At 46.6% G+C, this 25,762-nt stretch overlaps 1 protein-coding gene across 1 annotated transcript in view; it reads left to right on the top strand.

The window, feature by feature from the left end:
• LOC138953619 (ubiquitin carboxyl-terminal hydrolase 34-like) overlaps window positions 1-22,674 on the top strand; it is a 98,622-nt gene extending 75,948 nt beyond the window's left edge. Inside the window, exons 71-85 of the mRNA XM_070325494.1 lie at window positions 5,280-5,386; window positions 5,693-5,870; window positions 6,300-6,457; window positions 7,662-7,740; window positions 8,101-8,227; window positions 9,025-9,147; window positions 10,385-10,483; window positions 10,912-10,944; window positions 11,226-11,347; window positions 14,173-14,296; window positions 14,736-14,815; window positions 15,221-15,364; window positions 15,677-15,814; window positions 16,049-16,589; window positions 20,148-22,674. Of these exons, the coding sequence (XP_070181595.1) occupies window positions 5,280-5,386; window positions 5,693-5,870; window positions 6,300-6,457; window positions 7,662-7,740; window positions 8,101-8,227; window positions 9,025-9,147; window positions 10,385-10,483; window positions 10,912-10,944; window positions 11,226-11,347; window positions 14,173-14,296; window positions 14,736-14,815; window positions 15,221-15,364; window positions 15,677-15,814; window positions 16,049-16,589; window positions 20,148-20,644 (2,550 nt within the window). The 3' untranslated portion in view covers window positions 20,645-22,674. The remainder of the gene's footprint in view (window positions 1-5,279; window positions 5,387-5,692; window positions 5,871-6,299; window positions 6,458-7,661; window positions 7,741-8,100; window positions 8,228-9,024; window positions 9,148-10,384; window positions 10,484-10,911; window positions 10,945-11,225; window positions 11,348-14,172; window positions 14,297-14,735; window positions 14,816-15,220; window positions 15,365-15,676; window positions 15,815-16,048; window positions 16,590-20,147) is intronic.
• Window positions 22,675-25,762: the final 3,088 nt, after the last annotated feature.

The following is a 25,762-nucleotide window of genomic DNA, read 5'->3' as shown; positions in this document are numbered from 1 at the left end:
GGTCCGAGCCGAACCACCCGACCACCTCTGTTGGTCCGGATGGTCTGTCACCGAACCGGACCACCGGACCTACGGGTCCGGATGGTACGGTAGGTCCACGTCCGGACCGAACCACCCGAACACTTCTGTGGGTACGAATGGTTCGGTGCCGTACGGGACCTCCGGATGGTACGGGACCGGACCACAGGACCGGAACACCGGACCACCCTACCGGATCGGTCCGGACCACCCGACCACCTCTGTTGGTTCGGATGGTCTGGCACCGAACCGGACCTACGGGTCCGGATGGTACGGTATGTCCACGTCCGGACCGAGCCACCCGAACACTTCTGTGGGTACGGGTGGTTCGGTGCCGAACGGGACCTCCGGATGGTGCGGGACCGGACCGGACCTACGGGTCCGGATGGTCCGGTACTGGACCGGTGGTCCGGTCCGGACCGGACCACCCGACCACCTCTGTTGGTCCGGATGGTCTGGCACCGAACCGGACCATACCGGACCACCGGACTTACGGGTCCGGATGGTACGGTGTGTCCACGTCCGGACCGAACCACCCGAACACTTCTGTGGGTACGGATGGTTCGGTGCCGAACGGGACCTCCGGATGGTACGGGACCGGACCGGAACACCGGACCGGAACACCGGACCACCCTACCGGACCGGTCCGGACCACCCGACCACCTCTGTTGGTCCGGATGGTCTGGCACCGAACCGGACCTACGGGTCCGGATGGTACGGTATGTCCACGCCCGGACCGAACCACCCGAACACTTCTGTGCGTACGGATGGTTCGGTGCCGAACAGGACCTCCGGATGGTACCGGACCTACGGGTCCGGACCTACGGGTCCGGACCTACGGGTCCGGATGGTCCGGTGCCGGACCACCCGACCACCTCTGTTGGTCTGGATCCGAACCGGACCATACCAGACCACCAGACCTACGGGTCCGGATGGTACGGTATGTCCACGTCCGGACCTAACCACCCGAACACTTCTGTGGGTACGATGGTTCGGTGCCGAACGGGACCTCCGGATGGTACGGCACCGGACCGGAACACCGGACCACCCTACCGGACCGGATCGGCACCCCCGACCGGACCGGACCATTTCTTTTCTGATCAGACCCGATGGGTTCCTGTTCAGTCTATAAATGGCGGGGGTTCGTTGGCTGGGCTGACCCAACAGTCGCAGGGTTGTTGTTTTTCTCCCCCTTCGGCTGCTGGAGACGTTTCGTCTTTGGGGCAGGGGTCTTCGCGGCCTCTTGCTTCTGTGGGCGTTTCTTCACAGCCTGCTTCATCGCTTTCGGCTCTTCCCCCTCAAGCTCCCTACACTCCTGCTTTTGAGGAGTTGTCGGGAAGTGAAGAGGAGAGTGAGTCGGAGGACGATAGGGAGGAGGATCAGGGTCGCCCTGAGGTTAACACTGATCCTCTACCCTTGCCGGTTTCTGATGGAACTTCCGAAGCTATGCTTCGTACTTTCCAACAGTACATGACAGACATCACGCGGCGTCTTGACGTCACGGATGCCTCTCTTAAGCGTCTGTCGTCTAGTGTTGACACACAGGACGTGGACCCGGGGTCTGAGGACGAGAGGCAGGAGGCTCGTCCTCGCACAGCTAGAAGGACGTTTGAACAGTTTCAGGACGTCCTTCCCTGAGACGCCCTCTCGTCCTTTGAGTCCGCTTCGGCCCGGGCACGGGAGGCTCACGCCGCGTCTGCCGGCGGCTCGTTTTATGAACGATCCGTCCGCCGGCAATTCGCGTTCCACCCTAGTCTTAGTGCCACGGTGGAAGCGGCAGCACATCGCCTGAGGAGTACAGATTCACGTGCAAACGCGACTTATGTTCCTCGGGAGGACGCGGGTTCAGTGCCATGCTTTCCTTCGGGAGGCGCACCTCCACTGTTTCCTCGTGTCCAATCTGTTTCGTCCCTCCCTTTTCCCTTTGACTCTCGAACTCTCCCTTTCCAGACTTCGAGTGTTTAGGGTGGGGCTGACGGTGATGTGTTCGTTGGGGAGGTGCCTTCGGTCAAGAAGGTGGAACTGAGCTCTGCTTCGTTCCACAATCTTGAGGCCACCGTTTCTTCCACAGTCGAGGCCCAATCACAGGCCTTGACATGGATGAGCACGCTGTCCACACTGTTGGACCCTCCCGATCGGGCAGAGTCCGATTCCACTCGGGTCCTTGACACGGTTCGAGTGGATCGGGCTTTGCATGCCGTGCGATCGTGCGTGACGTCTGCGGCAGAATTGGCCATTGGAACACGGGTCCACTTTATTGGCCCTGTTCCGTGATCATTTTCTGCCTACTTCTATAGTGCCTCCGGATATGAGGAAGAGTCTGAGGAACACGTTTCCTCAGCCTTCTTCCCTCTTTCATCCGGACACTGTTCGTTCTGTGGTGGAGTCCACACGCCAGAGGAACACTGATTCTCTGATGGTTGGCCTCGCTGCTTCGGCGACGGCGGCGGGGAGTAAGAGAAGTGCTACAGTCACCTCCAGCTCCCAGCCTCAGAAGAAGAAGAAGAAGAAGAAGCCAGTTTCACTGCCTCCTTCTTCCTCCTCTTAGGCGCCTGTTGCGTTCCCAAGCAAGACGAAGGGTGCTCAGACAGGTAAGGGGAAGCAGCACCACCAGGGGGGGTGGTCGCAAGCCTGCGCCTGCCCGCCAGCAGAATTTTCAGTGAGTCCCGGCCCTACGTTGACGCCCCCTCAAGTTGCCCCTCTTTCGTCCGTCGGTTCCCTTTTTCGGTCCCGCGGCATGTGGGGCAGACTGGTCTCCAACCAGTTTTTCTTGAGGGTGGTGTGGTCGGGGTTTTCTCTACCGCTGTCGTCACAACCTCCATTGTCCGCTCTACCCTGGACGTTCCCCCCTCCTCGAGACCCTGCCAGATGGCAGGCTCTTCAGGACGAGGTGAACTCGTTGGTCGAGAAGAAGGCGGTCTACCCCCTTTCTCAGCCTTCTCCGGGGTTCTGCTCCCGCCTGTTCACCGTCCCCAAAAAGGACGGCCGGTTCAGGCCGGTGTTGGACCTCTCCACCTTGAACTTGTACCTTCACAGGTGCAAGTTCAAGATGGAAACCCCTTCGTCGGTCCGGTTGGCCATCCGGCCAAACGATTGGGCCATGTCTGGGACCTCCAGGATGCTTACTTCCACATCCTGGTGGCCCCGGGGTACCGACATCTGCTCCGGTTCGTTTGGGAGGGCACAGTGTTCGAGTTTCGGGCCCTCCCATTCGGCCTGTCCTTGGCCCCTCTGATTTTCAACGGGGACAACAACACCACATGCTTAGCTTACCTTCGCCACCAGGGGGGCACCAATTCTCGGTCCCTCTCCCTGTTGGCGGAGGAGATTCTGCTCTGGTGCCAGACCAATCAGGTCCGGATGTCAGTCCAGTTCGTTCCGGGGAAACTGAACGCCCTGGCCGACATTCTCAGTCGGGGCGATCAGGTTCTCTCCACAGAATGGACCATCGCTCACAACGTTCTACAGCGTCTGTGGGCAAGGTGGGACCGTCCTCTGATCGATCTGTTCGCAACTCGATTCAGCGCTCGGCTTCCCAGGTACGTCAGCCCCTTTCGAGACATGAATGCGTTCCACTTGGACGCATTCACTCTCTTGTGGAGGCTCCTCGATGCTTACGCCTATCCCCCGACATCTCTGATTCCGAGGGTGCTGGCAAAATATCTGCAGGAACGACCAAGACTGATTTTGGTCGCGCCTTACTGGCCAACAGCTCCGTGGTTTCCAGATCTTCGCGGTCTCACCCACGTAGACCCTCTACCTCTGGATCTGGACGGGGGAGGTCTGCTCCAGCCTCGATCATGCCTCCCTCATCCACGTCCAGAGAGTCTGTGCTTGACCGCATGGCTCTTGTGCGCTCCAAACTGCTTGCACTAGGATTGCACAAGAGTTCAGTAGAGTTTTCCTTGAACGCTAAGAGGCGATCAACTAATCAGCTCTACGACTTACGCTGGAGAGCTTGGGCCACCTTCGCCTTGTCCAAGGGGATAAAGCCGCTTTATCCCTCAACACAGGACTTGGCCAACTTCCTGGTGGAAGTGTATCAAAAGAAGAGTCTTTCTTCTAAGACTCTTCTTGGATACAGATCTGCCATCGCTTCCACGATTGCGGCCGCTACTGGTCGCAGACCTGAACACTTGATCAGGTCCTCCCTCATCGCTAATTTCCTTTCGGGTATTAGCAATGCAGCGGTGTCTAAACCTCGGGTTTCATTTCCCAAGGGGGATGTCTTTCTGGTCCTCAAACTCCTGCGTAGCAATGAGTTTGAACCCCTGGCAGGCATCAGTATCAAGTTGCTGATTTTTAAGACTAATTGTTCCTCATCGCTTTAGCCACTTGCCGTAGACTCAGTGGTATTCAAGCTTTGAGTGGCCTGGACTTTGACATTGAGTTCACCACACAGCAGTGGTTGCCAGCATGGTCACGTCAGTCTAAGGTTTGTTTCTTGGGTATATTTTCTTTTACGGTAGTACTGTTCGAAAATTGCCTGGGTATCTTAATCCTTGGATTTAAGTGATTTTGATTAAGGAGTTTAATACTCTACATATCACCCTCACACCACTCTGGTATTCTGTGCAAGAATAGTACTGTCGAGGTAAGTGTTATATTGACTGTAAGGCTTCTTTTTAAGCCTACTGTCTATATGATACTTACCGAGACAGTACTATTAGAGTTTCCCTCCCGCCTCCCCTCTTGATATGTTATGGGCTTTTTGAGGGTCTGCAGCTCATAAAGAAAGAGGACGCGCCACCTACATCCTGTAAGGGGGAAGCACTCGGACAGTGCTTGGGATCCACGGTGGCGCATGGTTATGGGAGATAATTGTACCCACTCAGCGTTTTGTCCAATTTTTTCGGCCTATAATAGATAATGTGCAAGAATAGTACTGTCTCGGTAAGTATCATATAGACAGTAGGCTTAAAAAGAAGCCTTACAATCAACCTAATTGTCGTAACCAGTTATTTTGTGTGCCTTGTAAAGCGAGGGGATGTGAGAAGGAGACGCTCGAGACCTGTTTCGTTTATACTATAGTTATGCTGCAAAACATAGACTGAAAAATAGGTGAGATGGACTCAGAAATGACGAACGATGGGAAAGAGTAAAGACGAGTTATTGCTGAGATAGAGTGTGATGAAAACATGGGAAATGATGGGGAAGTGGTAAGGCGAGTTCATATCATTTTACAGGGAAAACTGATCAATGAATGAACAAAGATGGCTGGTGTTTTGCAGTCTGTGATTCGACATGTGTTTGTGTTGCAGGCATTGCTGATCTTCTGGTACGTGGTGTGTGTAGACTGTCCAGAAAACGTGGAGTTGATCACCAGCAATGCACATGTCTGCAAGAACATCGCCTTTAACTACATTCTGTGAGTGTTATCTACTGAATATATTAAGAAACGCTTGCCACAAGTGCAGAGTTGAGTTCTGGTTCATGAAGAAAGTCGCATGAATATTTGACCCAGTGGCAGGAATTGGTTTGTAAGCTGTCCCTAGCAGTCATCTGTAGTGATGACAGTAGATTTATCTGTAATAACCAATATTCAAACCATGAACTAGCTTCACTGGATGCAAAACATCTGCTGCTGCCAGTTCAGCACTATGAATTTATGTCTAATCTGACGCTAACTCTTGAAGTTGACATGAAATTTTGCATTGTTATTGTGTGATTTCAGAGCGGACCACGAAGACCAGGAGATCATGATGTTCAACCGGTGCATGCTGCCGTCATACTACGGTCTGCTGCGTCTGGCCTGCCAACACTCGCGCCAGTTCACCAGGCAGCTGGCCGACCACCAGAACATCCAGTGGGCCTTCAAGAACATCACGCCATATCCTTCACAGTACACTGTGGTAAGGGGCTTGTTTTTTTCTGGTTTGATTGGCCGTCTGGTTGCTTCGTTGATTGGAAGTTTGATGGCATTAGATTATGAACTCGGAGAATGTCTTAAGAAGGAGGGATTCTTACAAAATGCAGGTTACCTTTGTAGAGGTTATGAAAAGGAAATCTGAAACAGCAAGGATTTAAAAAGGAGGAAGGCTTAAAGCACAGGTAGGGGGGGGGGGGGGTAGTTTTAAAAGGGAAGTCCCACTGTATCACAGAGATTGGAAGGAGTGATGTTTGGAGTTGAGAGGCATCAGAAGGATGATGATGAGATGGTATGATAGTAAAACGTGGCTGATCACTTTCAGGTAGCGTAAAAAAAAAAAAAGCTGCGATGTTTGCCTTGGAGGTTAAGAAGAAGCGCATTGGATTGTTAAACTGTGACTGTGTCTTTGCAGGCGGTGGAGGAGCTGTACAAGATGATGCGCCTCATGTCGGCACGCTACCCGGACAGCACGGAGGAGGAGTTGAGAGCTGTCACTCGCTTCCGCCGCAACACCATCTCCATGTACATCCGCGACATGGAGGCACGCACACACTGGCAGACGCTCGTCAGGTGAGAACTGTTTGCATGTGATTGGTTGATGCTCAGATGGAAGGAAAGTTTGATTTATACAGAATTTTAGTTTAGACAACACAGTCATGTTGTATCACAAATCATTTGGGGCATGCTTTCAGGATTATACTTCTATCGTTATGTGACTCTTCTGTCCTCCACATTGACTGTTGGGGTGTATCAGGCACACCTTGATTCACCAGTGTCTGATTGAGGGAGGGAGGACGTATGCTTGTCTGTGATGTTACTTGAATGGTGAGAAAGTATAAGACTTGTCTGAGGTGCATGAAGCTGAAAGTGGGTCCTACCAAACTGGGTGGGAACCAGCCACGGAGTCTGATTGGCTAAAATCACATCAAATTTGAAATCAAACCAATCCGACCTAGGCTGTGTACCACCCAGATTGGTGGGGGGACCCAGTTTTGGTTTTGAGCACCGCAGCCCTTCTTACTGAGAAATAAATTTCATATGTTGTTGCATTACATACTTAGTGACAGTGATTTTTCTGTAATGTGCAGGGATCGCGCTAGCTTTTTAAAAAACGCGTAAGTCATACGCAACGAAACGAAAAAAACGCGTCACGGACCAATATTTTTGCGTACTACGAAAACACGTACAGACACAAACAAAACACGCACGAAAGACTTAAAGACACTCCTTACCTAAATACGGCGAGTTTTCCTGTCGAACTCCGCGCACGCCTGTCGAATAACACCCCTGCTGTCTCCAACCTTGGGCCTTGCTAGTTTGTTTCCCGCTCTAATACGACTAGACACACTTTCCGCCTTTTGGAAGCGCGAGATGGGAGAGCAGCTAATGTCTGTTTCATTATCCGACAAGACATTATCTGGTAATACCCTCGTTACGTTCGTTTGCGATACTTCGATGCAAAAAGAAACGGACTTTAGTTTTGACGCGCAGATTTCATGTGTGTCGTCACTTCTCGAGCCCTATAGTCAGTTTCAGGATCGGGTGATTATTAAGTCAGAGCAAAAGCGCTGCGTGAAGACAAGAAAAAGTTACAATATTTTTGCGTATGGCTTACGCAGCGCGGCGAAAAAAACGCGTCAGCGACTTTTAAAATGCGTCAAATACGCAAAAATCGTGCGTAAACGCGATCCCTGAATGTGGTTCCTGTAAAGTGGCAGGAGATTTTTGCTTTCTTAATCACTCAATAATTGCAATGTGTTTGTGTGTGTTGTAGTGCTCTCAAGATCCTGGTGGAAGGGCATGATGAAAGGTTAATGCTGCTGTATCACCATGGGCTGACCACACTCTCTGAGGTGGGTTGATTTTGCAGTGTGTATCACAGTGCTACTTTTGCTCCAGTTGAAATGTTGCCAGCGCCCATGACGTACTAGTTTGTACATGGCCAGCATGTGAATAATGAAACACAATCTTTATTGGGATGAAAGGTGATCATGTTAGAGACAAAATTAATTTGAATTAAAAAAAAAAAAGATCTTTGTTTGATACTGAGAAGGAAATGACCTTGAATCGGTCCGGCAAAGCCAAAAAGGTTGAAGGGATTTTAAAAATCAGAAACCAACCAACCTCTGTTGGATCTTTTCATTGTCAGAAACAGCAAAACTTGTTGCCATGTTGCTGAGACTTGAGTTTTTCCAATTAAATGCATGTTTCAGTCTTTTGCCACCCTGCACGTGATGTACCACGAGGCCACAGCATGTCATGTGACTGGTGACATCATCGACCTCCTCACTCTTTTACAGCAGTGTCTCAAGACTGCTCGTGAGTGCATGGACAAGAAAGGTCAGTTCATCTCAGCAGATACATTGTTGTTATTTTTATTGCAGTATATTTAAAGTACATCCCAGGAAGTAACTGAGAATATGGACAAGAACGGTCAATTTATCTAAACAGATATTGTATTTCTTTTATAGCTGGTGAAAGTATATTCCAGAGAAGTAACTGAGGGTATGGGGTTGAAGAAGGATTTCTTCTTCTTCTTCTTCTTCTTCAGCGTTCCTAAGAATGATTTGAGATTGAGAACAATCCAACAAGCAAACAAAACGAGTCGCGTAAAGCGATAACAAAACATGTAGTCTGTCTGTTGGCCCAAACATGCAACTGAACTAAATATGGAAGGAATTTAGTTGCCAGGGGATGGGATGTGGATAGAGAGGTTTTCTTTTTGTCCACTAGTCATGTGTGCCAGTAACATGAACCAGTAGGAGTGTTCACTAGTAAACAACAAATCCTTCTAATGCTCCAGTGAACTTTAGCAATTAGCCTTTGAGGTTGCAAATTACAATCCCCAGTCTGCTGTTAGAATTTAGAAACATGCAGTGTAGGACTAGGATACTGTCTTAAAACGTTCTTTGTCATCAGAAGGTTCTTCAGACATGAACATTTCTGGCTTTTTCAAAGCTGCAGAGGTCATTCTTCAGATTTCGCGATTGTACCAGATACCATGATTTTGCATCATTTTTTTCTTCTTTTCAAAATGTCCCTTGCTTTTAGGCTTTTTTTCTTTTTTTTTAAAATATTTATTCATTTTTTTCCTTTATATAATTTTTTCTGATCTTGTACTGTCCTTGGTGTTTCAGTGCAATGTGCCAATGAGATGAAATCCATCCTGATGAACTGGAAGGAGAGGGGGGACGTGGTGAAGAAGCTGCTGACTCTCCTCAACTCCTACACTCCTCCAGAAGTGCGCACCGTCTGCTTTGGTAAGTGGCTCCCCAGACTGTCTGCATCGAGGCTGAATTTTCTGTTGATAATCTCCTCTCTGTTAACTCTCTGTGAACTCAAGCTGATAAACTTTTGGGAGGCTCCCAAGACTTTCATCATCAAGGTTGACTTTTCTATTGTAATATATATACTCTCTGTATTATACAATGGCAAGAGGTAACCGATTTCTGTGAGAGCCAGGGTTTGAAGTCGTTAGAAGATGCTGGTTTGGAAATTGACTAGCATGATCTCTGATTAGAAGTACAATGTTACCTCTGTTTTAAGAGCTAAACTCAGAGAAATGTAGGTCTTTAAAGAGACATAGTAATGGAGGTCAATTTAGTGACCTTGTGAAGAAAATGTCCTGAGAAAATGAGGTCTTGCAGTAGAGGGAGTCCTATAATAGTACCTGCTATTCCGACTTGGTCGTGTGACAGACGTTTTCTTCCACACGAGATTACGTTGATTGTCTAACGAAGCCGTCAGGCTGAGTTAGACATCAGCTAATCGAGTGTGGAAGAAAACTCTGTCACACGACCAAGTCGGAATAGCATTTATGTCTCACAGCTTCAACAGAGGAGAGAACAAACACGTTTTGTGTACTCAAGCTTGACAAACCTAAACACAGGAGCAGCCATTGTGGAGAGATCTACTTTTTGACGGAAGTGACCGAACAACTGTGAATGACGTCTCGGTATAAGTGAATGACGTCACAGTCATCGTCACAGTCTGTATCTTTTGAAGCATCCCATTCTTCATGACGTCTTTCTGTGTCTGCATCCGCGAAATGTTTGTTCATTCCGGAATCTTTGTCATCTATGTTCAGAACTCTGTCCTTATAGTGTCAGACTAACAGGCCTCCTGAGCGAGCCACTTTCCAAGGGCAGCTATATTCGCATATGGAAACAGTACTGTCGTCTGGGATGCCGTTTTCAGTATTCTGAGCGTTAAAGAATTTTTAAAGAGAAGAAACGATAACAGCAGGAGAAGTAAAAGTCGTGTGTGCATTTTGGGGCTTTTGGAGGGACGAGTTCGAGTTTGAATCCGTTCTTGCACATGCTCCAAAGCGTGTAACATACAATCTTGCACACGTTTGCTTTAGTAGTGGCAAAGAAGGAAAGCGTGTGACCTAGGGTCTTAACAGAGAGGTTCCACTGTCATTTTGCTTTTTGCAAGTCTTTCTGTGGTCCGTTGTTAGAAAACTGTTGCCTAAATGTTTTGCTTTTGGCTGTGCAGAGGTGCTGAAGCAGATGATACTGACCCTACAACCAGAGATGATCACGCAACTAGTCCCCTTCTTGTGCCAGTGGCATAGCACTTTTCAGGAAAACAATGGTAGGTCCTATTTGATGAGCATTTGATGCCTTTTCTTGGCATTCTGTCGTTTAAACATACAGTGGCACCTGCGATAAAAGGACACCCTTGAAATCAGCTAAAAGTGTATCTACATTAAATATGGTCTTTTACGACAGGTATATGTTGGTCTACATGATAGACAAGAGAGAGAGTCCTTACATGGGAGGTGTCCTCTTATTGGAGGGGCCTGACATTGCAGGTACCACTGTATTCCTCTTCAGGAAATGTAATCTGTGGCTTTTTTGGTGGCATAAAAATCAATTTAAAATGTTATCCGTATGAAAGAACATGAAAGGCAGATAAGAAGGGAGGATTTTTTCATGCGTAAACGATTTCAGTAGGCTTTATTGTTGCATTTGAATTTGTGAACGTAACTAGTTTGAAATGTTTAGTCTTAACTGTTACAGTGCGCAAGTTTGGCCAACACAAAGAGGCACTTGGTAAGCATTTGTTTTCTCTCTCTCTCTCTCTCTCTCTCTCTCTCTCTCTCTCTCTCTCTCTCTCTCTCTCTCTCTCTCTCTCTCTCTCTGTTTTGTTTAAGTGTGCTCTGGATAGCTAGTTTAATTGTCATGAAGAATCCACCCTTTTTACAAGCTACAAGTTTTATTTATAGATAACTCTTCCTTAGGGAAAGATCGAGTGAAAGGAAGTTATTGTCAGTGTAGTAGAAATCTGATATAAACGCATCTTCGTGAATGTTGAGATCTCTTTTTGCCTGCAGTGCACAACGGACCGTTTTTCCCTCGACGTGGCCAGAAACCAATGACCAGCAAGACCAGCATACGTCCACCTCGCCCACAGTTCCAGATGATGCTGCACCCTGGTCTCCTAGAGGCCTCCAAGGTACTGCACCTGACAAGGCCTTCCCTTAATTGAACCTGAAGTTAACTTCGCAAAGATGTCTTATTGCTGAAAATTCAGTGCCAAAGCTTCGTTCCATGAGCTTTGTAAAGTACTTCGTCAAATTAATATCAGGTTTCAGAAACATTCCTTTTGCATTTTTTCCCCCAATACATGATGCTTGACCTTTGACTACCATTTTCCTGGAAAAGTGCTGCAGTGTTTGACTTTTCCTGTGTTAGTGCGTGGGCTGTTTTACAAGTTTGTAAGACTGGGGACAGTGCAATTCAGGCGTGCTGAAGATTCTGGGATGAGAAAAGCCCCAGCGCATCAGTTTGACAAGCCATATGTCCTATCTGAAATGTCTTGAACAGAAGCACCAAAGATCTTTTCCATTGTGAGGTGCATATGTGTGTTATCTACAGGGGTGGGAGTAGTTCCGTATAATTATGGAATTCCGTATAGTAAAAATTTCAACAACAAAAAAACAAAAAAAGTGAGGAAAAAACCCTGCATCCTAATCGCGTCTATATCCGATCCATAAAACTGAAGATACTTCCGGAAATAACATGCCGTCCGCCATTTTTGTCTCGAGTGAAACTTAGACATCGCGAGCTCGGTTTACTTATTACAGGGGTGGGAGTAGTTCCGTATAATTACGGAATTCCGTATAGCAAAAATTTCAACAACAAAAAAACAAAAAAAGTGAGGAAAAAACCTGAATCCTAATCGCGTCTATATCGGTTTCCGTGTTTCGGTTCGCGCAATTTCCGATCCATAAAACTGAAGATACTTCCGGAAATAACATGCCGTCCGCCATTTTTGTCTCGAGTGAAACCTAGACATCGCGAGCTCGGTTTACTTATTACAGGGGTGGGAGTAGTTCCGTATAATTACGGAATTCCGAATAGCAAAAATTTCAACAACAAAAAACAAAAAAAGTGAGGGAAAAAACCTGAATCCTAATTGCGTCTATATCGGTTTTCGTGTTTCGGTTCGCGCAATTTCCGATCCATAAAACTGAAGATACTTCCGGAAATAACATGCCGTCCGCCATTTTTGTCTCGAGTGAAACCTAGACATCGCGAGCTCGGTTTACTTATTAAGATGGAGCTAATTACCGATGAGTCAAAGACACGAAAGATCTACCAGAGCTTACATTAAAAACAAGTGGAGGAACGACTGTATGAACTTGGTGGACGATTTAAATCGCCCATTTAGAAAATGGCTTCGCAAAACGTCCGAAGTGGGCTCAGCCTGGTGTTTGGTTTGCAAATCGAACGGGAAAAAGTCAGCTGAAATTCATGCGAGAGATACAACCCATGTGGAGAGGTTGAATGCGCTTCAGCACACATCAACACTTCCTGCTGCTGAACCAGTGATGGCTTCACCCTCAAAACAAGACTGCTTAGTTGATGCCAAAGTAAGGACTTGTGCATTTCATTTATCTGAGCTGCCTCTTTTAGATTCCATGCTCAAGGACTGGAAAAGTGAAACTATTACAAGTTTGGTATAAGGAACTTATAGAAGTTCGGCTTGGTTTACCCCTTTTCTGAGTTACCCTGTTTAACCAGTCACCATTGTAACTACCGTATTTGACGGATTACAAGACGCACCGTTTTATAAGCCGCACCCCCGACTTTTAACAAAAAAATTGGGACGAGTCACGTATAGGCCGCGTCACTATATTAGCCGCCGTCGAAAAAAAAATAATCAGATCGTGTCAATCAATCAAAACAACCAGGCAAACGAAAGTACGGTATTTGGCGAAATCGGCTCCGAGAATAAACAAGTGAAACAAAGAAGAAAAGTGAAAAAGTTTGAAGAAAAATATCACACACACAATTTGTAACCAACACACACATGTAGTCCCGCCCGGAATAAGCTTTTTTGGGATGATTTACGACTTTTGCGCACATTTCGAGCAGACGAAAACACAACATGGCGGCTCTCGCTCCTCCAACTATCGCGAGACACAAAAAAACTAAATCTCGCGCACGCGAGATCCTGATACATCCGGTTTTTCTCTGTACGCTATCTTGTCACGACGACTTGTTGACAAACGAAGATTCGCGAAAGAAAGAGAAAAGCGCCGAGTCTTGAGTAGAGAGCTAATAAAGTACCGCTAATCGCTAATCGAGCGAAATGAAAATCCGCGGCGACTTCCATTAGGTGAATGCTATTCAAGTTTAGGTAACGTTTTAGCCGCATCTTTTTATAAGCCGCAATGCGATTTTTTATGGAAAAAAAGTCGCGGCTTGTAGTCCGTCAAATACGGTAAAGACCACCAAAAGACAAAGATTTTCCTGTGCCCAGAGGATATACAAACTGATTGACCTGGCAGGTGAGTCGATAGTTATGGCTGGGTGTTCTTTTGAAGATTGCTTAAAATTGAGTATGATGATAAATATGTTTAATATGCATATTTTTCACCATTAATGTTTCTTTTGGAAATCTTGATTGTTCGAACTTCAAATCATTAACTTTTCTCTTTCAAGTTTGTTCCTTTAACTCTTTTGTATAGACAATAGGTGTTGTAGGGACTAATAAAATGTAGGTTTCTTTTCAAGGAGAGGACTTAAGTGCCTTAAAAAGTTCAATTTTGCCCCCCAGACCCCCCACCGGGGCGTTGCCCCTGCAACCCCACCAAGGGCCGTTGGTCCCTGGACCCCAATTTTTTTTTCCAGTATAGCTCAGATTTTTTGCTCTCTCCCCTGTATCTGCAAAGTATTTTCAGAGGTTACATTCATTCAATTCAAACATTTAACAAGGAAATAGTTGACCCAGTAGGAAAACATTGAAAGAGTAATGTTATGCGGTGTTTGCAGGGAGTGGACGATACGTACGACCAGCAGGTGTACTCCTTCTTCATCCCGTACCACATGATGCTGGACACCTTGCAGCGCCTGGCCATCAACATCAACAGCTTCAGCCAGTCGCTCATCAACCTGGGTACGTTTAGCTAGGAACTTGGTGGGATCTAGCCAATAGACTCCACTGCATGCATGCACGCTCGCATGTCTGCAAGCATGCACACACGCACGCATTCACGCACCCCTGCTTGCACGCAAACAAGGCACACACACACGCGCATACACACACACATGCACACACACACACACACACACACACACACACACACACACACACACACACACACACACACACACACACACACAGAATCACACACACACCTTCAGTTTTGAATGTATATGAAAAATGGGTTTCTTGTAGGAGTTGTTATTGATTTGTTTCATTGTTAAAAAGGGACACTTTCTCAGGGTAGCACCTGTAAGGTAACTCTTATTGTTGTACTGTGCTGATTTTAAAAAAAGACAGAAATATGAAATGATTGTATGAATCTGTATTATGATTTGTTTTCTTGTTTCAGGTGCCATGGTAGCGTATGAAGGTGTACCTATTCACTCACCTTTGTTTGCCAAGTTGTGGAATGAAGTCTACTTTTCTGATGTGAGTACAATCATGATCATGTAACACTTTTGAAAAAGATGTATGAAGAGATTTAGAAAAGTGATTACAATGCTTTATGCTTGCAGGAGATATTACCCATGCCTTCTAAAGGAGAGAAAACTAGATAAAAAGGTGTGCACAGTTGAGTTGTGCAGAAGAGAAAGATTGAGTGTGTGTGTGTGTGTGTGTGTGTGTGTGTGTGTGTGTGTGTGTGTGTGTGTGTGTGTGTGTGTGTGTGTGAAAGAGAGAGAATCCATTAGAGCATATTTTAGCACTGAACTATGTTTAGAGGACACTGTTGAATGTCATTCTAACGTTTGGGAAAGGAACCGCGGTGGAGTACGTTTGATCAGTGCTTATCAGGACAAGATCATTATAAACATGTCTCTATGTGTGTGTGAACAGAACCCTGACTTGGATCACAGCCTGGTTCAGATGCTGTGCAAGTCCCAATACTTCCTCAACTACTGTGATGCTGTCCTGATGGACGAGAGAATGTCCCTCAACAACTTCCACATCTTCAACTTCTTCACCAACTTCTTTCCCAAAGTATGCAAAGGGATTACTGAAATTCTTGGTTGTGTCGTACTTCACGACTCGATTGTATCTAGAATTTGCCCACTGGAGGTGATGTTATGTGTGTACCAAACTGTATAAACTGCACTCTTTTTCGGTGCCTCATTTCTCATGAGGTAATTTCTACTGAGGATGAATTTGTAATGGAAGTTTGGTTCTGGAATCACAATCATGTTTATTCCCGTTAGTGTGTGTGTGAGTGTGTGTGTGCCCGTGTGCACATGCGTGCAGGTGTGTGTGTTGTTTTTGTTGCTGGTGTTAACCATTATGTTGGTGTTGTTTCAGGTGCATGAGCAGGTGCTACAGGGGCAGACCAGCACCTTCATCGATAGCCTGGTGGCTGCCATGGTGTCGGAGAGGGCTGCCCTCGAGAACATGCACTCCGAGAAAGACATCAACAGCATCTTTCACAGGATCTGTGGGGTATGTAGGGTAGTATGTGACGTGTGTGAGGGGGAGAGAGAGAGAGAGTGCGACACATGAGAAGAAAACAAAGAAATGATGCTGTGACTATTCTTAGAATCTGCCTAAGATTGTATTAGCAATGACAAAACAATGTTGCGGAAAGAAAGAAATGGCATCAGCGCCGACAGAAAACAGAGTAAGAAACAGACCTTGTCTTTTAAATGGACTCACCCATGTGCTCTGCCTGTGCAGGATGTGCGTGCCTTGCTCCTGATCTTCTCCGTCCACCGCCAGCCGACCGTCAACCCCATGCTGCTGCAGAGTCTACGTCAGATCCTCGTCTTCTGTAGGCTGGATCAGCAAAGACGGGCCTCCGCAGCCGCCAAAGCTGCCAGGTCATCGACAGAAGAGGTCATAGTTGATGACAGCGAGGTCAGAACAGACGCTGACAGAGACGGTTCAAGTTCAGAGACGCATAGTGCGAAAATGAGCAAAGACAGCGGTGCTAAGCCTTCGGGCTCATCGGAATCTCACCCAGACTCTGTTTCATCCGCCGCGGACAGTGCCAAATACCAACACAGAGAAGAAGAGCCCAGCACATCACACGCCGGGGAGGGAGGAAAAGAGAGCGAGGAGGACGTGATGTGTGTGGACGTGACAGAAGCGTCCGAGTCCATTGAAGTGTGCACCACCCCCAGCGTTGAGGAGTCGGCTCAGCCGCAGCCTGGAGGCAGTGGTAGCAGTCCTGGCGCTGTCAAGCGTCACATCTCTGCTGGGGAGGACGGTGAGAAAGGTGAGCCAGTGAAAGATCTCAGTTTTTGACCAGATGAAGTTCAGGTTTAATGTTCTCATTAGTTAATTAGGGACATGTGTTGTTAATACGGTACCAAATGTGTGACCTGCTGTTTTGATTCCTATTGCCCCGCCCCCTCGGGGTTAGATTCTTTTGCGAGGTATGATCCAAACAAAATGATCAAATGTGATTTTCACAGAGACTGTTCGGCGTATCTGGCCCAAAATACAGCAGTCATTAGAACTATTCGCCTCCGACATCGATGCAAAGTCACAAGTGCCTAAACCAATCAGGTGACCTTATTTGGGATTGCTTTTGAGCTCTGATTTGACGGCTTTTTTGAGGTCCTGGGTGCGGTGAAACTTGTTGGCAAAAAGTCTGGTTTTCAAAGAGGGTATAACCAGAAATCACAAGGGGTTACATCAGGCCTGGAGAATGTGTGAGGCAAAAATGGAATCATTTGGTATTTTAGGAATGGAGTTACGGCCCTTCTTTTGTGGAGACTGACCTTTTTCATGAAGGAGAAGGGCAGTCTGGGTTTCGCAGTTTGGTCGCTGACTGCTAAACTCGTAAGTAAGTTTGGGTAAAAAGGTTTCTGCATAGTACGTGACAATGGCTGTGCTGTTAGTAGACAGAATATCGACAGCAACGGGACCTTCATAATAAATAAATACAGCGAATAGCCCTGTTTCTGCTTTGAAAACCTCGCTTACAAATGTGATGCATCTCGTCATTTTGGTCTAGACACGCTTTGTTTCTGTGTTCTCTGGCACTAAAGTTGAAGGAAACCAAAGTCTCATAATCAGTGACTACAGTAACAACAAATTTGGGTCTACTGGGTTCACAACGGTTGAGCCGATCGCGTGCAAGAGGACCCTGATGCTCCTTCCGTTCCCCTGTAAACTTATGAGGCACCCATTTTGCGGCCAGCTTTTGAAGCGGAAGATCATTGATTAGAATTCTCTGGACTGTTCCATATGAAAGTTTAAGTTTTGTACTTTATACTCGCATGTACACTTTTTGAGTCACTTGAGAAAAAGTGACTCTATGTAATCGGTCAGTGTTAGTCTGTCCGGCCGGCCGGCCGTCCGTAGACACCACCTTAACGTTGGACTTTTCTCGGAAACTATCAAAGCGATCGGGCTCATATTTTGTTTAGTCGTGACCTCCAATGACCTCTACACTTTAACGATGGTTTCGTTGACCTTTGACCTTTTTCAAGGTCACAGGTCAGCGTCAAAGGAAAAATTAGACATTTTATATCTTTGACAAAGTTCATCGGATGTGATTGAAACTTTGTAGGATTATTCTTTACATCAAAGTATTTACATCTGTAGCCTTTTACGAACGTTATCAGAAAAACAAGGGAGATAACTAGCCTTTTCTGTTCGGCAACACACAACTTAACGTTGGGCTTTTCTCGGAAACTATAAAAGTGACCGGGCTCAAATTTTATGTGAACGTGACTCATTGTGTTGTGAATAGCAATTTCTTCCTGTCCATCTGATGCCTCATATAATATTCAGAACTGCGAAAGTGACTCGATCAAGCGTTTGCTCTTCTTGTTCATCTTAGTTCTTAAATTTTGACACAAGCAGCTACATTATTCTCGTTTAAAGCGCTCTTCGGAAGTTTTTTGGCTTGTCAGAGTTATTCCCCTTTTCCCCAGTTTCGATTTCCCTTTTTTTGTGTCAGATTGTAGAATATGGAACAGCTTTGATTCATGTAACGTTCTTCAGCTTTGTAGCAATTTTCTTTGTACCACCATCTAGCTACAGTAGAACTCCCCCTTAGCGACCCCCTTGTTTACGACCACCCCCTTTTTACGACCGATTTTGCTACCACGGATGCATTCTACTTTATAATGAACCCCCAGTGAATGACTCACCCCAAAACGCGACTTACGACCGAGCTTTTGGGGATGAATTACGACTTTCGCGCATTTGTAGTCGAGCAGACGAAAACAAACTCCTCAAACTATTGCGAGACAAAAAAACCCACTAAATCTCGCGCACGATAGAATCCGCGGCCACTTCCTTAGGAGTCGGGAAGACGCAAATCCTGTGTATCGTCAAGGATAATGACCCAAAACGCGACTTACGACCGAGCTTTTTGGGATGATTTACGACTTTTGCGCATATTTCGAGCAGACAAAAACACAACATGGCGGCTCTCGCTCCTCCAACTATCGCAAGAAGAAATAAAAACGAAATCTCGTGCGCGCGAGATCCTGATACATCCGGTTTTTTTCTGCACGCTATCTTTTCGCGAAAGAAAAAGAAAAGCGCCGACTCTTGAGTAGAGAGCTAATAAGGTAATCGCTAATCGAGCGAAGTGGCAATCCGCGGCGACTTCCTTGGGAGTCGGGAATACGAAAATCCTGTGTGTCGTCAAGGATAATAAGGACTCGGTGTTATCTAGATGGTGAGAAGGATAGCGAAGCGAAAGTACGCGAAGAGAGGAGCCTGTACGAAGACCTCAACGATCGTGGTCAAGTTTAGCGATGCAAGGCGACAAATCATTCATATGAGCGGAAAGATGATTCGGGAGAAAAGTCGTTATGCTTTCTATCGAGTTAGGACATTCGGATTTTACTGGTTGCGCCACAATGTCAAATGTGCTTCACTCAGCGGGGAGCGAGCATTACGCCATGAGTAAATTTTCTTTGAAATTTGAGTTCAAGTTGTTCTGCTGTAATGATTGTGTTTGTGTGTGTGTGTGTGTTTTGATATGACAGTAAACTGCAACTGTGTGTTTGTGTGTAAACATGACAGTACATACACTGCAACCAAATTCATGACCGACCGGCCAAAAACTCAAACCCCCCTTTTAAGACCCCCCCTTTTTACGACCTAATTTTCAAGGTTTTTCCAAAGTCGTAAACAGGGGGTTCTACTGTACACTCTTTCAAAGAAATGAAGATTTTCATGGCGCTTGACAAAAGACCCCATTTTGAAGCACAACCCAAAAGTGACGTATTTTAAAACCTCGTTATTTATGACGTAGTAGCATAATGACGTCATCTCTTAGAGGTATACCAGTTAAATGGTTGGCATTTCAAATGATATATTACTTTTTATGATCAGTAGCTTGAGACTTGTATAATCGCGGTTTGATCATTTTGTTTGGATCATACCTCGTAACAAGGCCAAACTGCTTCAGCCTCTGGGGGCGTTCAGCTCTACCCCTGGACTATCTGGACCCCCTGCATTATTTATTTCCTTGCAACTCATTCTTCCTTGAATGGATTACCTGGTTGCAAAAAAAAAGTGTGTGTGTGTGTGTGTGTTTATTTTGCAGAAGTTTACATTCCTTGCTGAATATTTTCTTGTGCATTAAAAAATAGGTCCCGAGTTGCAAGAGAACAGAATGAAAATCAGCATTTTATGACACTGCTATTGACATAGTTTTTTTGCAAACCTTTGTACATATTCATGTCTTTTCAGTTCCGTCTTAGCGAAAGGCAAAGAAAAAGAATGTCCTTTCAGTATAGTTTTGTTCAGAGATTACTTTTCCCTGTTACTAATTCTTAATGTTTAGTGATCATAATTTGTGCAGACCAACCAGCCTCCAAGAAGCCCAGGGGGTCCACTTCAGACGACAGCGCTGACAAGACAACTTCTAGTCCCAAAGAACAAGCACAGAAACCAGATGACTCTGGAACGGCTGAGGCCTCAAAGGGTGGCGGCCAGATTACCCCGGAGAAACAGAAAGAGGAGCCCAGCTGCTCACAAAGACGCTCTCCCTCACTGAGCCAGGCCGGAACCTCTGCCGGTCAGTCTAGCGGTCGTTCTAGTCCTGACAGCAGCGGTCAGTCTACATCACAGGGACCGTCGTCCAGTAAGGAGGACAATGTCAAGGCTGGAGAAGCCAGCACCTCTTCAGGGCAACAGCGGCTGGAAAGGGGCAGCAGTCGGGAGAGTGAGGATGGGGGGAATGGGTCTGGCGGCTCTCCCCTCAACACCTCGGGTTCCAGCCCCAAACACATTGTGGACAAGGTGGCGGTGAACATTGAGCAGTTACTGAGGCTGTTGGAGAAATCTTCGTCATCTTGATCTCTGGGTCTCTCTTTGTCCTGGAGAGCCTTTTACCTTCTCTGTGGGGAAGTCGGGTTTGAAGGGATTTGTTTTTGTATTGAACAGTTATATATCCCTTCATCTTTTTTTCGTCTGTCGGTATTTCATGCCTTCATAGAAGGTTATTTTTATGGAGTGCTAGAATTGATTTCATTTGATGCGTATGTGTACTTTTGAGTGATGTAATGGACTGGATGTGTGCTTCTTGTGTCTGGGAGCTGTTTCAATATTGTTATTTTCTCGTGAGTCCAGCTCTGTGTTTGATGCCTGTGAATGAAGCTGCGTAATGGAGTGTATATATTTATCTGATAATCGATGTTTCTTGGCAAATTAAAAACTTTCTCTTGTCTGTCCTTGATTCATGCCTTTGTTGCGTATGTGCGTATCTGTGAAATGTCAGATAACTCTGATGTGATGTGGACATATCAGTTTGACAAAAAGAGCAGAATTTTTGTCTGCTGCTTTTTTATGTGAATTTCTTTTTCACCGTTTTCTCGCCTGTCCATACTTCAAGCCTCACTGTATGAGAGCATGGAACTGTGCATTTATTACAAATGTGAATTTGTGCTTTGAACATGTGAATTTATGCTTTGAACATTGACTGCAACTGTGTTGTGTTTGTTGAATTTTTCATTTGAATTTACTTTTGGGATGGTATGATTGTTTGTTCAGTGTTGTGTTGGAGAGTAAACCAGCCCACATTGGGTCTGTGTGTTTTGGAAGCTAATAATCAACGTTGTAAACTCCACAGTCTGAGCTCATAATACACTTGTTGCACAAACAATACGTTTTTTAAGCTTGATTGGTTTGCATGTGTCATATTTCATAACCCAAGTAACCACATGTCAAATCAGGTATCCCTGAAATTACTGTTGTTACAGGTCCTTTTGTTTTTGCCAGTATCAGTGCAGTTTGTCACTGTCAAGGTACTTAAAAAAAAAAGCTATCCAGTACACAAAAGGTGTGTGAGTTGATGTTATAGTAGTTGTCTTTTTTTTTTGGGGGGGGGGGGGGGCAGTTTTGCTGTTTCATGAATGAGAGGGAAGCTCATGTTGTTCATGTGTTCTGGAATACCTGCAAAAACAAAAGCTCAGATCCAAGAGTATTACACAGAACACAGAAATCAAACTTACTGCAACCACTGGAGAAAAAAATCCATTGTGATAATAGCTTTAGGCTGAAAACTTTCGGTGCCTACAGCGTCATGCTTACGTCATTGTCTCGTTCATTTTTTATACACAAATAATTCAGTGGCCTAGTCTTTAACAGAAATATATATGGCATGTGCAGCATGTGTGTCTGGCAAAGATGATGAAAATGATCAGCTGCAGGACTGCAGAAGTATGGATGTCAATAATGAGTGTGATGGAGAGGAGCGTTTCTGAATCAAGTTGAAGAGAGTACCATGCATTATTACCAGTACATTTATGAACAGTGCTGTACATTTACATTTGTAGGTGTTGCTGATGAATGATTAAGAGGAGCATTTCTGCCCCCTAATTGGCGTAGAGGCGCGTCCCCCGGGTGGTGGATGGGGGAGCCTTCTCTACTAACTTCTGAGAGAAGGTCGCATCACTCTCGATGCCGTGAACCTAATTAGGATCTTTTTCTTGTTTCTTCTCTATTTCTGCCTCCCCAAAGTCCTTTTACTTTCCTTTTCTCACCCATAAAATTCTTCACTTATTACCCTTGTTAAGTGGTTCTTGTATAGAATATAGTCAATGTTTGTAAAGATTTTAGTCAAGCAGTATGTAAGAAATGTTTAGTCCTTTGTACTGGAAACTTGCATTCTCCCAGTAAGGTAATATATTGTACTACGTTGCAAGCCCCTGGAGCAATTTTTTGATTAGTGCTTTTGTGAACAAGAAACACTTAACAAGTGGCTCTATCCCATCTCCCCCCTTTCCCCTATCCCATCTCCCCCCCTTTCCCTCGTCGCGATATAACCTTCGTGGTTGAAAACGACGTTAAACACCAAATAAAGAAAGAAAGGAGCATTTCTAAATCAAGTTAAAGAGAGAAGCATGCATTGCCACAGGTGTCTGAGCATTATAAACAGTGCTGAAGTTATTTTGGTTTTATTGTTGATATGCTATAACTGCTTTTAGAAAGTGCATGAACTGATGGAGAAGAATATTTGCGAGGCTGAAAGTGTGCCGCTGCTGTTGGTGTTACAATCAGACTGAATTTTTTTCAGTTCGGGTAAATTGAAATTTAATATCATATTCTTACTCCGAATCACATTAGCATTGAGTCACCTGAGATGCTTCACTGAAAAACGCTTACCCGGCTAAAGAATTTAAAGGGAAGCAACCCCATCACCAAAACGAAAGTGAAAGTAGCTTTGGTAATGGGCCAGTACACCGGGAGTTACCTCCCATACGGGTGTATGCCACGTCACTTCCTCTAGGAACACGTGCCTATTATCATACGTCTTTTTCACCTCGGAGAGGACGGTTCACTTTTTGACGCTCTGTGGCTGACCTTGTGTGTTTGAGTGACACCCGCCGGCCACGTTACCCAGCTTGTCTGCTCGCCTTGCCTACAGTTTGGTGAGCTCGTTCCCGTTTGTTGTTGGTTGTTTGCGCTGTTTCGTTACTGTACGTTGTCCGTTTTTTACGGACTTGTGTGTCAGTGACTTGCGTGTTTCGCCATTTTGTTGTGTGAGTTAGTTAGCTAACTCGTGTGACTTTGCTAGTAGCTCTGCGTGCCCTCTTTCTGTTTGGGCAAGTGTAGCTTTAGTATTTTGTTGACGCGTAAGCGTGTGTGTTTACTGTGTTTTCAGTCGTTTTGACTTACGTTTCAGTAAATCTTTTTACTTTGCCACGTGTTGTTGACGTTTGTGTCAGTGTCTTGCGTGTCGCCATTTTGTTGTGTGAGTTAGTTTTCTAGCTCGTGTGACTTTGTTTGTAGCTCTCCGTGCCTCTGCTTGTGGGGCAAGTTTAGCTATAGTATTTTGTTAACGCATTAGTGCGTGTGTTTACTGAATTTTCCAGTCGTTTAGACTTATGTTTCAGTAAAATTTTTTCGCGTTGCCACGTGTTGTTGTCAACATGTCTGATTCAGACAAGCGCCGTGGCAAGTCGGACCCCAAGGGGAAAATTAAGGCTAAGTCTTCCTCTTCCAAAGCAACGTTACTTGTTACAGACCAAGAGCGTAACACTTTGTTGGCTGTACCAATTTCGGCGCCTAGCGCTGTTACTACTTCTGCTTCTTTTGCGGCGCCTAGCGCTACTGTTACTTCTGCACCTGTCTCTACATCGGAGACTTCGTCTTCTTTGTTAGCACCTGGACAAGGTGCGTTGGTTTCCTCTCTGTTAAAGTCACTGGTTCCAGAAATCCGCAGCTTGGTGCAGGCAGAATTTCAGCGTTCCGTCGCCAGCAGTTCGGCGTTTCCGGCATCTGGCAGTGACGTCCGGGCATTGGCTTCCGTGTCTTTGTCCTCCACTTCCGGCTTGGAGCAGCGTCCTCCCTCTTCAGCGTCGGTTGGTAAGCAGAGCTGGTCCGATAGCCCTCGTGAGGCGCCTGGACGTTCTCCTTCGGGGGACAGCTCTTTCGCATCGGGTCACGACCGATACCTTGCTGATCTTTCATTTCCGGCGATAACCTACGAGGCCCCGGACTTGTTCGAACAGCGGCGGCAGTCGGTTTCGACTGCCGCATTTCCGGCACTTGCCGGAAGTGATGATCCGTCCGCTCCGGCACGCTACGGCGGTCGCGGCAGGATGGAGTATTCACTGACTTCCGGTCCTTCCGGATCGCGAAGTCAACCAGTGCAGTCTTCACTTCCGCATTTTGCGGTTCCGTTGACTACACTTCCGGTTTCGGCCGGAAACGCTTCTTCCTCTTCTGGTGGTTCCTTCCGGATACCAGATAGTGGATTACAGCGTGCGCCTTCCGGCTTTCAAGCGCCTAGGCTTGAGCAGGCATCACTCCACTCAGTCGGGGGAGTGACGTCAGCTCATCCAGCTCCGGTTTTTGCGGATGGTCGTCCTGCTTACCCTTTACCTTCACAGGGTTTTGGGCGGCAGGATGACGTTAGTGCTCAGGCTTTTCCGGTTTCCGGTTTGCCAGGGCATGCTTCTGCTTCCGGAACTGGTGACTTCGGTCATGGTTCCACGTGTGACTATTCTGATGCTCCATCAGTGGTCAGCGAGGAGTCGCGGGGCGTGTTTCCGTCGAAGCTCAAGTCTGTTCTTGACGTCGCGGCGGAAGTAACGTCTCGTTATTTTCCTGAAGGGGTGGTGGCTGCGGACTCTTCCGCATCATTCGTTCCTTCTGCCATGGCGGACTTCCGGCCGGCACAGGAGGATGTTTCTTCCTTCCGGTTCGCCGAGTCTCCGTCAGTGGCTTACCAACTTTCGCATTCACTGGTTCGTCCAGCACATGCGGGGAGTGGTATTCGGCCAGTGCCTGTTCCGTTACTGCTTCCTTTTGGTCCAGTTCCGGAATCAGCTCAGCAGTGGGTGGCTTCAGCTGCCCAAGCCTCTTCCTTCGTGCCTACGGCCAATAGGAAGCTTGGCATGCCCAATCAGAGCCAGAATTGGCTGGCGTCTTTTGCACTCCCTAGGGCTACCCTTCCGGTTTCCCGGGAATTGCTGCCTCTTCTGACTAAACCGATCAAGCGTGATTCGGTTTTGCCGGTTTCCGAGGCTTCCCTCCTCTCTGCTGAGGAGGTTGGACGTCGGCAGATCGAACTGTCCTCCATTGCGGAGACTCTCGTTCGGGCTCTGTCTCGGGCATTGACCGATTCGCTAGTTCCTTTCACTCTCAGTGAAGAACAGAATGCGGACGATGTCTCTGCGCTTTTGACCGCATTGGCCAAGGTCAATGAGGAACAATTGCGTCTTTCCTCCCTGCAGTACACCCAAGCGGTACTCTGCAGGAGGGATCTCTTCCTCTCGCAGTCCCAATTCACGGAGCTGGCTACTAGGGAGACCTTGAGAGTCTCCCCGGTCTCAGAGGAGTCTCTCTTCTGTCCGCTGGCACTGGATGCCAGACAGAAGGAGATTCAGTCAAACAAGGACAGTCAGTTCCTTGACTACACTCTGAAGGGGGTGAAACAGTCTCAGCCTTCTAAACAGAAGCAGGCTCAGA

The sequence above is a fragment of the Littorina saxatilis genome, linkage group LG17 (genome assembly GCF_037325665.1).
Source record: "Littorina saxatilis isolate snail1 linkage group LG17, US_GU_Lsax_2.0, whole genome shotgun sequence".
NCBI classification, from domain to species: Eukaryota; Metazoa; Mollusca; class Gastropoda; order Littorinimorpha; family Littorinidae; genus Littorina; species Littorina saxatilis.
Note: the sequence above shows the minus strand (reverse complement) of the source record. Positions and strands in the feature narration are given on the sequence as shown.